Below are 16,111 nucleotides of genomic sequence, written 5' to 3' on the forward strand. Positions count from 1 at the left end.
CCTCGCGCTGGGCGGTCGCTCGGCTGCAGCACAGACTGGGCGCATGGAGGGGCCGCCGCCCCCGGCGCCCCCCGGGGCTGACGCGGCGAGGACGGCGTAGCGGGCAGTAGCATGGAGCAGGTCGGCCGGCGCGGAGCGCGGGGGCGCGTCTGGGAGGGCCGGGCGGGGGCCGTAAGCACCGGGTGAGGGTCGGCGCGCCGCGAGGGAGGGGGGCTGGGGCACTAAGGCTCCGAGTCCGGCGGGAGCTTGGGGCGAGGGATGAGGCTGGTGTGACGCTGAGCTGGTGGGTACACACACACACACACACACACACACACACACGCACACACAGAGGGAGCCGCGCACAGAGGGCGCGCACGCTGCTTCTCTCCCCACCCAGGAGAGCACCCGCATTTAGAAGCCCCCCTCCGCACGCGGGAAGGTCTCAGCCCTTGCTAGGATCCTAGGCCTGAGGAATGAAGGAGTGACAGGAGATGGAGGGAGCTCTCCCACGCCAACTACCGCCGACCCCCTAGGGAGACCTCACAGCGACAGGACACAACCGTCTCCCTCCCCCACCTACACATGGAGGGTCTTCTCCCAGCCAGCCCTCCCCCCCCCCCGCCCCCGCCCACCCGGTTACAGCAGCTGCAACAGCTGCTGCCACCATTTCATGGCAGTGAAAAGATGGGGTGGGCTGGGCGGCTTCTCCATATGCCCCCCAAAGGCAGACCTGCAGCCCCAGCCAGGCCCTGGAGTCTTTCATTTAGACAATCGCCATCAGAAAGGGGCAGGGGTGAAGCCTCCCTAAGGCTAAAGCGCCTCACCCCCTCCAGGGTGTGCAGCAAATGGAGAAGGGGGGTCAGTCCCCTTAGGTGAGTGAGGGGGGCCTCTGTTTGGACTGGCAGTCAGTCTCCTGCTCTAACAGAGGCAGCGGCCTGGGCGGGAGTGAGGGCGCTGCTCTTGAGATTGTCTTACTCCCTTCATAATCCTGACTTGGTAGGAGGTCTTGGGGTGGGGTCTGGAGTGGTGGGATTTTCTGTTCTTGGGTGTGCCTTCAAGTGCTGGGCTTATCCGCACTCCTGGGCTCTTTGGGGCTGCTCCGCCTGAAGCAGTGGCCTGGGGCCCTGGGCTCTGAGACCTCTCTTCTTCAGACTGAGCGCAGACCCCTACCTTTGGCAGAGGGGTTCTTGGGTTCTCTGTGGTGGTGATGAGGAGGGGCGGGAGGCTGGGTAGGGGTAAGGAGTCAGGCGTGGGGGTGAGCCTAAGTTCTGGGGAGGCGAGAATGCTCTGGACATCTTCCCCTGGGGGCTGCGTGTGCTATGTGGGGAGGATCTGTGGGCTGGTCTAGTCTCTAGGCCTGTTTGGGATCTTCATTGTTAATTTAAATGGCCAGTGGCAGGACCAGGCCTGGCAGGGAGAAGGGACTCCATTCGTCATTATCGTCATTATCGGCTGTTGCTGTCCTCCACTCTGAGTACCAACAAGTGGGGGCTGGGGGAACAGTCCTAAATGCCACTGAATTGCTTACATTAAAATAGTGCATTTTATGTTATGTGAATTTCACCTCAATAAACAAAAAAAGGGGGGTTAGGGCTAGGGACCATTGCTACTTTCTGCCTAGAAAGTAGGTCACTGGGAGTGCAGCTCAGCCTGAATTGCTCCTAAAAGCTCTCAGTTGCCCCCCCCCATCAGCCTTCTAGACCTCTTCTGGGGGTCAGCTGTTCCCCCTTTCCCAGAGGACAGACTCTGACTCCCCTGTGCCCTGGCATTGCAGAGGGGAGGAGAGTAGGACATTGGGCTCCTGCCTGCCCCCATCAAAGGAACACTGGGAGGTCTTGGATATCTGTCCTCTCTCTGGGCTGCTACGAAATCCCTGCTAGTGGTGTTGAACGGTGGCTGTCGCGGTCCTTTCTAGGTGTCCCAGGACATCTCTGCCAAGCAGCACAGCAGTCAGCCTGTCCGCTGGGCTGTGAGTCACGCCCCCCACCCCCAGATGGGGATGCTGATGTTCCGCACAACCAGGGACGTGCCCAGGCCAATGTTATTGTCTGAAGGCAACCCCAGCCCTGCCGGCCCCGTGGGTGTCACCGGCTTTCTGGAGGAGCCGGAAGCATGGTGTGTACGGGGCGCTTCTGAAACCGGAGCTTCTTTCACCACACTAGGAGAAGCTCCTATTTTAAGTTTCCCATGTGCCGAGCCCTCTTGTAAAGCGAAGGAGCCTTTTATAGTGCGAGAACCGCCCCAATGTGTCTGTGTGGTATGCGTGGATTTTGGCATGTAGGGTCTCTTAAAAGGGAGCATGCCTGGAATCTCACAGGGGGGAGTGCCCAGATGGAGGGGCTTGCCCCCTGTGGTCAGTGCCCTGCCCCTCTTTTCTTCCCATCTAACTCCCCTCTCCCTCCCTGGCCTGGCTCAGAGCCAGACAGAGGAGAGGGAGCAGCTGCTGGGGATTTCCAGAGCTTCCAGGGGGAGGTGGGACCTACTCCTCCCCTTTCCCTCCCCTCTCCTCCCCTTCTCTTCCTTCCCTCCATGTTTCCCTCCTCTCTCTTTTCCTCCTCTCCCCTGCCCCTCCACCTCTCCTTGAAGGACACAATGGAGACAGGGAGGAGAGTGGGTCGTGGCCCCCCTGTGTGCAAGGCTTCCGTAGAGCTGGGCGGGCTCTGGGGGCCTGTGGCAAAAGCAGGACTGCAGGCCAGCTGCTGGAAGAATTTAAATGCCCTCGCATAGAACCTCAGAATTTAGCCTTCTGGATCTGGGAAGACACTACCGGGCCTAGCTACTCCTAGGGATCCTGCTTTATAGAGTGGAGGCTTGGCATCAGACTTGACCAAGTTACTGAAATTTTGGACCTTGTTTCCTCGTTTATACAGTGGGGCTAATAATAACACCTACCCTACAGGGTAGTCATTGGGTGTAGACAAAATCGTGTCTGTAAAAAGCCTGGCACACAGTAGGCACTCAGCTCATTTGAACACATCTTGGCGATGGGTCAGGTGACATCACGGTCCTTGGAAGTCATCTGCTAGCCTTGTACATACAGTCCAGGCCACGGGACTGGTGTCGCGCTGCAGTGTCACACAGCTGGGAGCCTGCAAGGGCGGGGACCCCAGCCCAAGGCCTCTTCCTTGTACCCGTATCACGACAAACACGGTTCCTCTGAGGGGTCGCTGGTGGAGAATGGCAGGACTGGGCATCTCTTACCCATTCCCTGCCCTGACACCAGGGTTTTACTGGGTGTGGCTTGTTTGCCCAGCTGCTAGCCGGGAGAACCACAGCCCCTTGCTCCCACCCCTGAACCAGCTGTCCAGAGGTTGCTGGCCTGGGTTCCCAGCTGTTTGGCCGGTTACCAATGGCCCTTAGTCCCAGCCAGGCTAGAGGCTCTGTAGCTTCCCTCCCTGAGCGGTGTTTGGGTGGGATTCCTGAGGGACCTGGTGGCAGGGAGGAGGGTGGGGACTGGCGTCTTCTTGAGTGGCCTGTTGCCCTACCCTTGTACCATTAAAGATGCTCAGCGAGTTCTGCTCTGTGGGATGCCCGGGGCTTCTGCCAGAACCTGGGCACCCCCCCACACCCCCTACCCCCCAGCTCTCAGCTTTGGGCCTCCCTCCTCTGCCACTTGCCCTGTGATGGCCTTCAAGGTCTTGGCCACACACCTAGCCTCCCAGGGCCCCTGGCTTCTGCCCTCATTATGGGAGGCCCCTCTTGTTTTCCTCAATGCGCTGCTTGTACCACACTGCAGCCCCGACCTAGCCATCCTCTGCTGTTTCTTGCTCTGCCTGGAATCTGAGCCCAAAGAGGGCAGGCACATTGACGGTCCCCACCACCGCATAGGGCAGTTTGCATGTAATCAGGGCTTAATAAATATCTTTTGCCTTGAATGAACTGGGCCCGCACTTGCTTTAGAGGTGAGCATTTAGGTGGGGGTTGGTTGCTTTCAGGGGACAAGCAGAGGACAAGCTGGGGGCCGGAAAGCCAGAGTCACGGGAACAAGCCTCTCCTCTGCGATCCCCTCTAGTCCTGCCCTCCCGCCCTTCTCCACCAGGGGATGCTCTTCCCCCTTCGGAGGAAGGACGGACGCTGTTGTCCAGGGTCACCACCCAGCCCGAAGTTCCAATAACCCCCTTTCACCCACTGTTTCTCCTTTTCAGCTCCCACGGTGCTTTGAATCCATGATCAAGTGTGAGCCCCCAGTGGGGAAGCAGGCAGAGAGGGTCATACTGTTCTCATATTACAGAGGATGAAACAGGAGCAGAGCATGTCCTTTTCTTCAAAGACATATAACGACTAGGTGGACAGGAGGAGAAACTGACCCCAGGCCTTTGGACTCTGGGGTCAGTGCTCCTTGAAGACACCATGCAACTCCTAGCTGGGTCCTGTGCCAGGCCTGATCCTGGCTGTGGACGGCTCTGGTCGGAGGACCCCCTCCCTGACTGCCCCCCCACTCTTGCCCTAGCTGGAGTTGGGGAACACAGAGCCTAGAGCTTTACCGCTTCTTCCTTCGCTCCACTCATCACCCCTCTGTCTCTCTCCTGCCCAAGTCTCTCCCAGGGCTCCCCTGTGCTGCTGACTTTCTTAACAGGCCTGCCTCCACTTCCTCATCCCCAACGATGCTCTTCCTCACTGTGAAATCTGGCCTCTGCCTCCACCGGTTCCCTCTTTGCCCAAGGTGCCCTCTCTGCCCAACACAGTGCCACTTCCTCGGTTCAGGAACGCACCTGGTCTACCTATGACTTCCAAAGCCGTGTCTCCAGTTTAGGCCTCTCTTCCGAGAGACGGACCCAGAGTTTAAGGTGCTGGTCACTCTTCCACTTGGCAACACATCCTGTGGGTTAAGTGTGTGGACTCCGGACCCAGATGCCCAGATTCAAATTCTGGGTGGACTTGGGTGAGGTACTCAAGTTCTCTGGGCCTCAGTTTCCTTATCCATAAAATGAGGATTATAATATCTATTTCAAAGCTCCTTTGTGAGACTGAATTGGAATAACACATACAAAGGACACACAGTGCCTGGCATGCCCCCTCTCCCTGAGAACACTCCAGATTTTTCCATCTCCTTCCCACAACACCCAGCTGGTCACCGAGTCGTGGGGGCCTCTGATGTTTCTTGCCCCTGTCCTCATTCAGGGTCTCCCCCCATCATCTCCCTGACAGCCGCATCTCCTTGCTGCCCCCACCCCCCGTCTCTCCTGCTATGTGGCCCATCTCCTCTTAAATCCCTGCCCCACCAGCCAGGCTGGAATCTAAGTGCCTCAGGCCCAGTCACTCCATCGGCATATCCCCCGCCCACGTTTCCTTCCTCATCCCTCCATGCTTCCTGCCCACATATGTACCCTCCTTACCCTCTTCTTGGCTCCAGCCACATCACTAGAATCTGTTTTCTCCTGCCTTTGCCTATGATAGTCCTTTTCCCTGGAGTGCTTTTAACCCACTGAGCATCCCAGGCACTCCCTCCCTGGAGTGCTTTTAATCCCCTTTCCTCACCCCACCCCTCACTCATGAAGCCCCCAAAAAGCTCAAGGCCCCCTCATCCTGGAAGCTTTCCTCTGCTCCTTTTCGGAGATCTCACCACAGAGTCAGGATTGGTAAGACTAGGACCCCCACAAAGGAAGGAGCTAGGTCTTATCTCCGTATCCCCAGGGGCAACCTCCAGTCCCCCACCCACTCATATATATTAAGATTCCCAATAAGCATTTGTGAACCGAGAGGAAGGTGACTGGGCTGGGGGAGGAGCTTAGAAAGAGGAGAAGTGGGGCACCTGGGTGGCTCAGTGGATTAAAGCCTCTGCCTTCGGCTCAGGTCGTGATCCCAGGGTTCTGGAATCGAGTTCCGCATTGGGCTCTCTGCTCAGCAGGGAGCCTGCTTCCTCCTCTCTCTGCCTGCCTCTCTGCCTACCTGTAATCTCTGTTAAATAAGTAAATAAAATATTAAAAAAAAAAAAGAAAGAGGAGAAGTATAAGGAGGGTCCTCAGTGAGGGACCCCCCCCTCTACCCATGCTGGGCTCTACTTCCAGGAACCCCAGAGAAAGTGTGTGCCAGGCATGGAGTGGATTTGGGGGTGGGTGGTGGGACCTGGGAGTGAGACCCAGTGAACCTGAGGGAAAGGACAGGAGGAAGGGGGGCTGGAGGAGATTGATGGGAGAGGGCCAGGACAGAATGGGGGTGCAGGTCAAGGTGCAGGAAGAGGTGGGAAGGGCAGCTGGGTGGGGGAAGAGCGCACTTTCTGGGAAGTGGGAGAGGGTGGGGGAGGTGAGCCCGGTGCATTGTGGAGGGAGGAATTCATCTGCTGGCGGGTGTGAGCTCATTTCCTCTCACTGCCTCCCGCTGTGTCTGAGGGCATCAGGCTCTGGAAAAAGTGAGCCAGGGGCACCCCAGCGGTCACCACCCTCCTCCCCTCCCCCCACAGCCGCAGTTCAGTCTGGACCCCAGGTGCCACTGCTTCCCCCTTACAGAGATAGCCCATTTGTTCTGAGAGGAGAGGACCCCTGAGCCAGCGTGGCAGCATCGGACCCCTGGAGCTACAGGACAGAGGGAGGGAGAAACAGGAACCCTCTTGAAAACCAAGCAAGACACTACAGGCAGTATGATGCGTTACAGTTAGATAGCAGGAAGGACTTCTCAGAAAGGCTGGGGGGGGGTGTGTGGGGTGGGGTGGACAATTCCACTTGCATGCGACCTTGATGAGGAGAGGTGGGGAAGGAAGAGGAGTCATGAAGGGCCCTTCCATCATTATGAGAGCATCCCCTTTCCAAGGACTGTGAGGGAACTGAGAAGAAATGAAATAAAACATAAGATTTAAAAACAAGTGGTATGTTCTTCCTCCGGCTCACAGGATTAGGGACGGCCTAGTGGGTGTCTGGGTCCCTCTTACCCGCTCCAAGACCTGAGTCCTGGCCCTGGGGAGACTTGGAGCCGGTGAGGTAGGCAGACTTTATGAGGTCTCCTTGCCCAGAGGATGTGGGTGATTCCGGTGGGCAGAATCAGCCTTCCACTTTTGTTGCCTGCTTTATCTCAATCCCATTTGTATCTATCCGTGGCCTCTGCCTTCTTTTCTTTATAATCTGAGTGAAGGAATATGGAAGACCTTTAAACCTGCAAGAAGGCATGGGAAAGAAGTAAGCCGAGGCTGTAGGAAATACAGGAAGTAAGAAGGATGTCAGTTAGACAGCAGAAGGGACTTTTCGGCAGAAATGAGGGACTGAGGGAACAACTCTTCCTGGAACATCAGGAAATGGCCTGGAGGGGTCCTGCTTAGGGGCAAGGAAATAAAGAACTGGCTCAGAACCCCAGGGGCTCTTGGGGCTCATCTTGGAATGAAGCCCCAAAGGAAGGTTGGGGGAGCTTGTGACTGGGCGGCCTGGGGCCATCTCTGCCCTCACTGTTGTCCACAGCAGAGCAGATCTATGGGCTGGTCCAGAGGCCTGAACCCCAGGCTGGCTGGCTGGGTGTCTGAAGGGCTGGGGGACTCACCAGCCTCTTTCTTCCAGTCTCCATTTCTCTGCCTCCTTGGGGTCCTGGACTGAGACTCTTGCCTGGGAAGAAGGCCCTAGATAGAGGGATTAGAGCCCCTGAAGCTCCCACCTGCCCCCACCCTTGTCTGTCCTTGTCTCCATGAGTCTCTGGACGGAAGTCTCCCTAAGCCTTTTTTCCATCTTTCCCTCTCTTCAATCCTGGGTCTCTATCTTTGTCTCTGACTTTCTTCTCCTGCACTCTGCACTGTCTCTATCTTATCTCTGTGTCTGTGATGCTTTCTGTGTCTCTCAGCCTTTGTTTCTGACCACTTCTGTCTGATTGTGTTTCTCTCTGCTTCCCTCTCCCTTCCTTCCTTCATCCCTCTCTCTCCCTGTGCTAGCTCTGGGTTGGGTGCCCTTGTCCTCTTTCCTCTCCCAGCCAGGATCACCATCCATTTGGACCGGTTCCCCGGAGGCCAGCCCAAATTGTCTCCCTGAGACCACCTTTCTTCCCCAGGCTGCACTGTCTTCTAGCTCCGCTGCCAGCGCAAAGCCCTGCCTGAGCCCCCTTTATCTGTCAGCTGCTCTGGGTAGAGGCGGCGGGTTCGCCCCGTCGGGAGCGCACGGGGCGGAGCGAAGGGGCTGGCCCCCAGGGCGGGGGGGGAACACTCCGCGCTCGGCCCCGCCCCCTCCGGCCCCGCCCCTCCCGGGTCCCGGCCCGCGCCCCCAGCAGTGCCCCGGCCGCAGAGCCGCAGCTGCCGCCCGATGAATGGAGTCGCCTTCTGCCTGGTCGGGATCCCGCCCCGCCCGGAGCCCCGGCCCCCTCAGGTGAGGTCGCTGGGCCAGGGGAAGGGGGAGGATCCAGGCGCTGCCGGGGAGCTGGCGCCGCAGGGCAGGGGTCGCGGCGCCCCCGCTCGGCGGGCACGGCCTGGGGCGCACGCCGCGGGCACCACGGGCACTGCTGCAGGGAACCTGGGCTGGTGGCGGGCCGTGGGAGGGGGCCGGAGCGAGAAGTGCCCTGGGCAGGGGTCGGGAAGGCGGAAGGCAGGCAGAGGACCGGGACGCGTACGGGGCTGCCAGGGCAGAGGGCACCGACCAGGGCGGCGGTGCCAGGCTCCCCGCGGCCGTGCAGCGGGGGTGGGAGGCCCGCGCCTTTTGTCCGGGTTTTTCAGGCGGGGCGTCTGCCGCCGTTTCCTCTGCCCGAGTTTTCGTTTTCCGTTGGCGAGGCCCCGGCACAGCTGGAGGGAGAGGGAGTGGGGGAGGGGGTTCCCGGAGCGGGATGTCCTTGGCCACTGCGGCCGGACACCCCCCTCCCCGCGCCACACTCGCCCCCTGCCGGGCCTGACGGCACGACGAGCTTCAGGGAGCGGGTCTGCCGCTCCACTGGCTCCTGGGAGAAGACAAACGGGCCCCGGGACCCCATGGTCCCGAAGGCTCAGCTGCGCTCCTCTCCGCCCCCTCGGACTGGCTGTGGGTGGGTCTGGGTGCGGGGTGCCAGGGGCATTACTCAGCGCTGGGCTGCTTTGCTTGGGTTCTTTCATCTGCCAGCTGTTGAAGCTGGGGAGGGGCCAGTAAGGACCTCAGGGCCCCTTTGGAGCCAGCCCCCTACCTCCAAGCCTGGTTGACCTGTGCTGGAGTACCCCAACACTGCACACCCTCCTTCCAAGTTCAAGGGTTGGACGCTGTCTGGCCAGTCCTTTCCCAGGTTGGAAAAGAAGTTGCCTCGGGGTCCAGGTTGTGGTCAAGGTCTGGGCTGAGGCCTCTACCTCTTCTGACAAGGCTGGAGGACTTAGTGATGCTCTTCCTCAGCTGCCTCCCCCTCTCCCCCATCCCATGCTGGAGCTGGGGTCTGGTGCTCTGCAAAGTCTTTGAGACTGGTGTGTTTCTCAGAAGCTGGACGTATGCTCAGTTCTCCCTCAGCCTGGAACATTCTCTCTTCCCAGACTCTCCCTGCGCCTTTCAGCCAAAGTGTTTCCTAATTACAAACTTGAAATTCAGGATGGACAGGGGGTGGGGGTGGAGGTCATTAAGCCTGAGTCCCATGGATTCATAACACCCCCTCAACCACACATACTTCATCTCCACCCCCCCACACCTTGTCCACCCCCACCCCAGGCCCAGCTGGGGGTGGATGGGGTTTGATTCCATGGGGTTCAACCGCCTCTGCCAGGTCAACAGCCTTATTCCCAAAAGTGGCTGCTCTCACGGAGATGTGCTCATTGGCCTGCGATTTGAATCTCCATTACATAACCAGTCATTTTGCCTCCAAACACAACCCAAAGGCCCCCAGCCCCAGCCTCGCCTACTTGCTCCCAAGGTGGTTGGGTCCACCCCTACATAGTTGGGAACTCCTGTTCCAGCATCTGAGGCCTTGCCTTCCCCTTGGGAATGATAAGAGCAATAAATCTCTTTTACCTTCAGTGCTGGATTTCAGGACCTCAAAAGCCCTGCGGGTGGGCAGGGAGGGTATTTGGGTCTGAGACCACACAGCAATAGTGCCAGGGATGGAACCTGGGTACCCTGATGAGATCTGGGCATAAGGCGAAGCTTTGGGGAAGGGGGTGCTGTTAGGAAGGTGGCTTTGGGACACCATGGGCAGTGGGGCAGGCTTTCAAGGATCCCAGCCCAAGCAGAGAAGGACTGGACCCAGGGAGCAGGCCTTGTGCTGGGCTGCCTGCATGGGGACCTCTCTGCCCTCTCATCAGACTTGCCCTGAGCCCGTGGGGAAGGGATGCAGGAGGCCCCTCTGGTCGCCCAGGGTGCAGCGGTTTGCTGGGGATGGGAGTGGGATGAAGGATGGTGCTGGTTGCAGAACAGGGCAGGAGTGGGCAGACGCACGTGTCCTTCATCCGTCATTGCAGGGATACTTAGAGGGGCTGCCTGGTATATAAGGTTAAAAGAGACTACAAAGCAGGAGAATGGACTATGTGATAGTAGGAGGGACTGTAGTTATCAGCAGGGAGAGGCTTTCAAGGGGCAGCATCCCAGCCTGGCCGGGAACATTCCACAAGGAAGTTTCCTCCAGGATAGTAGGGTAAGTAGATCCCTGTGACACTGGATTCCAAGCAGAGGAATCTGGAGAGATTCATAAGGGATGCAAATATATTCAAATAGACATATACATTAGTGCCTGGAAAAAAAAATATATGTGTTTTTAAGGAGGCGGGAATTGCTTTACTAATACACCTGATAGTTAAGATGTAGGTAGCAATGACTCTGGGCCAGGATTTATAAAAAATTACTTCCTTTAATCCTTACACCACCACTGTGATGTGGTACTGTTACTGTCCCCATGTAACAGTTGAGACCACCAAGGTGCAGAGAGCTAGTAGCTTGGCTGGAGTCATATCAGTAACAAGTGGCAGAATCTAGAAAGGAATGTGGCACGGGAGATTCCATGCTCTTATCCTACCATCCTGTTTTCTTGAGCTTTCCCTGGTCCCACTGTCACTCCCGTCTTGATCAGGGTCCATCTAGCAGCTACTGCTCAAGAGCAAGGTGAATCTCTTGCTGGTTTGGAGCCTGGTTGCTTGTCTGGAGCCTGTCTGCTTGTAGTCAGGCTGGGGCAGGGCCGAGGACTGGAGATCTCAGGCGGCCACAGTGTTGGTGGACCCAGCTCATTGACTCCCCCAGCATGCCCACCCCACCCCACCCCACCCCACCCCACCCCACCCCACCCCAGGCCAACCCATAGCCCTTGGACTGTGGCTCAGTTCATTGGTGTTTCCCTCCCAAAGGGGCATCAGCCCTGCTCTGTTGGCTGCAGGGGTTCAAAGGTGAGATATTGGCTTGGTCAGGGATTTGGACAAAGCCCGGTTTTAATGATCCTGCTCTCCCTCCCTCCCCAGAGACAACCATGAATAGGGCCTGTGGGAGCTGGCTCTGCCTTTCCCCAGCACCCCCACCCCCTTCAAACAACCCGCCTTTAGATCCAGGCCCCCCTATTTCATGCGATGTGCCAGCTCTTCAGCTGGGCTGTGCCGGTCAGTACCAGGAGAGTTATCTCTTCCCCCCTGCCTCAATGGGATAGCAGGCTGATATGCCCTAAGGACCGCACTTGGGGTGAGTTGGAAGCTTGGTGAGAGTGGGATTGTTACCCGTCAGAATGCGTCAGGACTGGAGGGGTCATCATGTTTAACTCCTTCATGCTATAATGGGGAAACTGAGGCCAGGCAGTACTTAAGGTCAGGTGGCCCATGAATGGAGGACATGAACCCAGGTGTCCTGATTTCCAGTCTCCCAGGTCTTGCTTTTCTCCACACGGTTCTGTGCATGGTGCGCCCCGCCCCCTGCAGCCACCACCACCCCGCCCCCCGACCAGTGCCGGGTTCTGGGACTGGGCCTTGGGACAGAGGGGAGGAGCAGGGATGAGAGGACAATGTGCCCCGTTCTTCTCTGTGTCCCCAGCGGCCAGCACAGCGCCTGGCACAGGGCGGTTCTCCATAAATGTTTGTGGAGGCCGGGGAGCAGCCCTGCCCCTGGCCTTCCAGGGTGCCCTGTGCCCGGCTCTCCCCCTGGCATTGTGACAGTTTGTCTGCACATTAGTCCCCTCCATCATTTTGGAGTTATTTGAGGATAAGGAAAGTAATAAAAGGAGCTACTTCCGTAGTGCTTCCCACTAGGTAGGAAACTACCATATCACGGACCCATTTCACTGATGAAGAAACTGACACAAAGAGATTCTGTGGCTTCCTAAGGTCACATAGCTAGTTGTAAGTGGCAGAGCTGAGGGGTGGGCTGGGCCCTTCACCTCATTCCCAGCAGTCCCAAAGGTGTGCTGTTTGTCTTGGTATCCACAAGGCCAGCCATACAGCTGGTACTCAGAGAACGTTTGTTGACTGACTGGTTGACAGACTATGGAGAAACCAGACTCCTGTAATCTAACCCTTTGGAAGTAGCTGGAGTCGGAGTCTTGGGAAGGCAGCCTAGAGGCACAGCATTTTGTTATCTGTTGTGGGAGTGCCTGATCTAAACCCAGACAGGAAAGGAAAGCTCACACACTCCTTCTTCCCCCAGAATTTTAAGGACATGGTGCTGAGCTATGGGCACATGGGAAAAAAACGACAGGCAGGATTAACGAGTCTTGTTACTTTTTCATCCCTCTGCCCCTGAGATCTTCAGCCCAGTGCATCACCTTGGTGGAAGAATCTGCCACCTTCAGCGGGAGGGTAGACAGTGTCTGGTTCAAGGCAGAGCTTGTCATGGCCACCCAGGCACCTTTCCTCCATGGGATGTTGTTGAATTTCCGGCCACCTCCAGACCTAAACCTTGGGCCCAGGGTCCTCTCCTCCACCCTCCTCCAACCCATGTGCCCCTGGGCAGGGGACCTGTTTCCCTCTGACTACCCCCTCTGCTCCCCACTTGCTGGTCTGAAATCACATCAGTTACCTGCCATAGCTAGACCACACGTCAGCTGCAGACAAAGGCTGGCGGGGAGCTCTCTAAGGAGAAAGAAGACTCAGTGTGGAGGAGTCCTTCTAAAATTCTTTTTTTTTTTTATATATATTTTATTTATTTCACAGACAGAGATCACAAGTAGGCAGAGAGGCAGGCAGAGAGAGAGGAGGAAGCAGGCTCCCTGTGGAGCAGAGAGCCCGATGCGGGACTCGATCCCAGGACCTGGGATCATGACCTGAGCTGAAGGCAGAGGCTTTAACCCACTGAGCCACCCAGGCGCCCCTGGAGGAGTCCTTCTAATACACAGGCGGGCGTCACGGGTGAGAGGCATGGGCCTGGCGTGGCCCGTTGGCAAGTTGGGGGGCAGGTTGGTTGGGCCCTTGCCTTTAGCCTGCTGCAGTCCACATTTCAGCTCCATGCCTTTCTCACCGTGTGATGTGGCCCTCCCGACCAAGTTCTTTGTTTTTAGCCTCCGTTTTCTTACCCCTGAAATAATCTCGTTGGGAGGATGAGACAAGGTAATAGAGGAAAAGTGGCTGACATCTGGTAATCTCCACTGTTAGCAACAATTGTTAAACAGATGAGAGTCAACGGATGGAAAAGAGAATGACCTTCTTAGGGCACAATAAGGAAAAGTCAGAGCCAATGAGCTGCTCCTGGAGATAATGAGGCTCCCATCAGTGGAGGTGAGCAGGCACCTCCACTGGGCTAGAAAGAATTCAGGCCTTGGGTGAAGGGTTGAAACAGAAACTTTAAGCGCCCTGCTTTGGGATCAGTACCCTATGGTAGGAAGTTAGGGGAGCAGGTGAGAGCTGGTTCTTGTTGCAGGGTACTGGGGAGTTGGGGGGCAGAGCCCCAGCCTCCTGGGAACGTGAGAGGTAGACTGCTGTGACTGGGGGCGCTGGGAGTCTCCTCTAAGGAGAGGGAGTCCAGGGAGGCTGCCTGGAGGAGGTGTGGAAGGGTAGCTGTGGTTCTGAAGGATGGGAGAAGAAGAAGGCCATTGTAGGCCTGGGCAGGCTTGGTGTTTGAGGGGAGGGAGGCCCCTGGGCCGCCAGTCCTGAAGTCAGCTCCAAAGCTCCTGGCTACCCAAAGGGGTATGGTGGTGGCGGAGGGGGACCTGCTGGCTCCCTGTCCTCCCACGCCTTAGCCTCTTCTTGAGGGGCCGGGCCTGCTCCCAGTGGCAAAGAGCTGTGGCTTGTAAAGAGCGGAACTGGGGAAAGAAAGACTTCTTATGTCCAGTGCCTTTGGGGGCGTCTGGGGGTCGAGGGAACAGTGGGGCCTTTGTGCCCAGCCTCCGGGAATCTGGCCGAGGAGGAGCCGTCCCTGGGTCTGGCTGGGCCCTCGGCAGGCAGGTCCTCTTTGAAGTGACCCTTTCAAAGCTCAGCCTGAATCCCTGGGAGGGGAGACCGCTCAGGGCGGGGCTTAGGGATGACCAAGACTGGCAAGCCAAGCATGGAAAGGACCCAATGCCAGCCTCTTTGCAAAGGCCGGCTGGCAGGAGGGGTGTGGGCTGGAGGAATGTGGCCAGGCTGCGGAGGGGCAGGGGGCATGTGGGAGCCATTTAGGAGGACAGCACTCCAGGGGTCTTGGCCCCCAAGTGTGGGTTAATATAGGGAAGGACAGAGTTCACGTTGGCCTTGTGCCTGGTTTCTATCAGTCCCCAGATTGATTACTGTGTGATTCTGGGCTCCTAAGTCCACAGCTGTGTCTTCCTTTTTAACTTCCTCAGGGAGCATGAGAGCACCCCTTGGAAAGAATCTGGTGCCAGCATGGGACTTAGAGCCCCTGGGAGGAGGGACAGGGGCAGTCTGGCCTATTGGAGATTTTCCTGCTCCTGAGAACCCCCCAGAAGGCTGGAGTGGAGACCCCCACCTTCTACCATAGTTTCCTTCATTCTCAGTGTGGAGGAAACTCTGTATTGTTCTCTAAGAGAAAGGGAGGGAGGGAGAGCGAAGCCAACCAGAGAGGAGACATCTTGGAAAATTTCAACTGGAGGTATCTTAAAGGCACCCCCTCCCCAACCTGGCCACCTGGCCCCCGCCTCCACATTTGACTCATGGCAGAGCTGAGGCCTAGAGAAAGGCCAAGGCCAAAGTGCGGAGGCAGAGGGGGAGGGAAAGTCTGAAGTGGGAGGAAGATGGAGGATGGAAGCCAGGTGGGAACAGGGTTCAGGCGTCTGAGTTGTATGTAATCCCAGGGTAGTGGAGAAGTTCCCAGAGTCTCTTCAGCTCGGCTCTGCTCTGATTCCATGAAAGAAGGCTATTGGTGAGATTTTGGGGGCTGAGCAGTGGACAGTGGCACCTTGACAGCCCAAAGTGAGAGCCCTACCCCACCCTGCAGCTCTTTTCTAGTTCATGGCCCCACGCCCTGCTCTCTGGGCATCATGGCACTCTCTGTACTCGGGAAGATTCTTCTAAATCTCCCTTTCCTCTTCTGAGGGTGTGGCCCCTGGTTCCTCCCCAAGAAAAGGGGGAGGAGGGAGCTGAGCACCCCAGGCCCTGATGGGGCGCTGTGGGCGGTTCTGGTGCTCTCCTGTATCTTGCACCGGCATCTGCAGAGCTGAGCCTTCATTAACTCTAATGAATCCTTGGCACCATGCCCTCCCTCTGGCCTGAAGCTTCTGGTAGGGGTGAGGGGACAGCTGGATTGAACCTAGAGCCCAGGAAGTGGAGGGGTGTCTGCGAGAGGGGACTGGGAGGCAGGAAATGGGAGCCAAGCAGCAAGGCTGAAACTGCTGTGGGGAAGAAAAACAGCCCCCTTCCTTCTCCACTGGGACCTTTTCCTCCCAGATGCTTAGGCCCCCACCGTGCTGGCTGAAGGGTTAGCTTCGGGACTGGGTGCCGCCTGGGACAGTGAGGATATTCCCAGGCTTGGCCTATACATAGAGTGTCTCTCCGCTCCCTAATGTCATGGGGGTGAGGGCAGGAGAAGGACCTGACTCCAGGAATTGGAAAATCAGGCAGTGGCCAGATCTTAATGCAAACCGACCTTCGTTCATCTGGTGACCATTTCCTATGTAGGGTCTGCGTTCGCAGCTCTCTCTGTGGGTCTTGGGATCTGGATGAGTATATGACACAGCCTTGCCCTCAAGGGGTTCATTGTCTGCTTTTCCTGCCACCCAAAAGTTTCACAAAGATTTCATAACCACGGATTCTGAGATTTGTCTCTATACTGTCTGCTAGTCCAGAACATTCTTTGCTGCCCCTCGCCCAAATTATTAACATAAACATGGCCTGGCCTAACTGGGGAGTCAGACAGAAGCAGGCACAGGGGAATGTCTTCACTGC

General features: G+C 57.3%; 1 protein-coding gene across 4 annotated transcripts in view; it reads left to right on the forward strand.

Moving 5' to 3' along the window:
- ARHGAP23 (Rho GTPase activating protein 23) overlaps nucleotides 1–16,111 on the forward strand; it is a 77,938-nt gene continuing 61,827 nt past the window's right edge. For 3 of the 4 annotated variants that reach the window (XM_045985131.1, XM_045985134.1, XM_045985132.1), the window contains exon 1: nucleotides 8,168–8,255. In XM_045985131.1, the coding sequence (XP_045841087.1) occupies nucleotides 8,193–8,255 (63 nt within the window). In that variant the 5' untranslated portion in view covers nucleotides 8,168–8,192. Of the gene's footprint in view, nucleotides 121–8,167; nucleotides 8,256–16,111 lie in introns of those variants that run through there. The other variant, XM_045985133.1, reaches the window with a different exon arrangement.

This window comes from Meles meles, chromosome 18 (genome assembly GCF_922984935.1).
Source record: "Meles meles chromosome 18, mMelMel3.1 paternal haplotype, whole genome shotgun sequence".
Lineage (NCBI taxonomy): Eukaryota > Metazoa > Chordata > Mammalia > Carnivora > Mustelidae > Meles > Meles meles.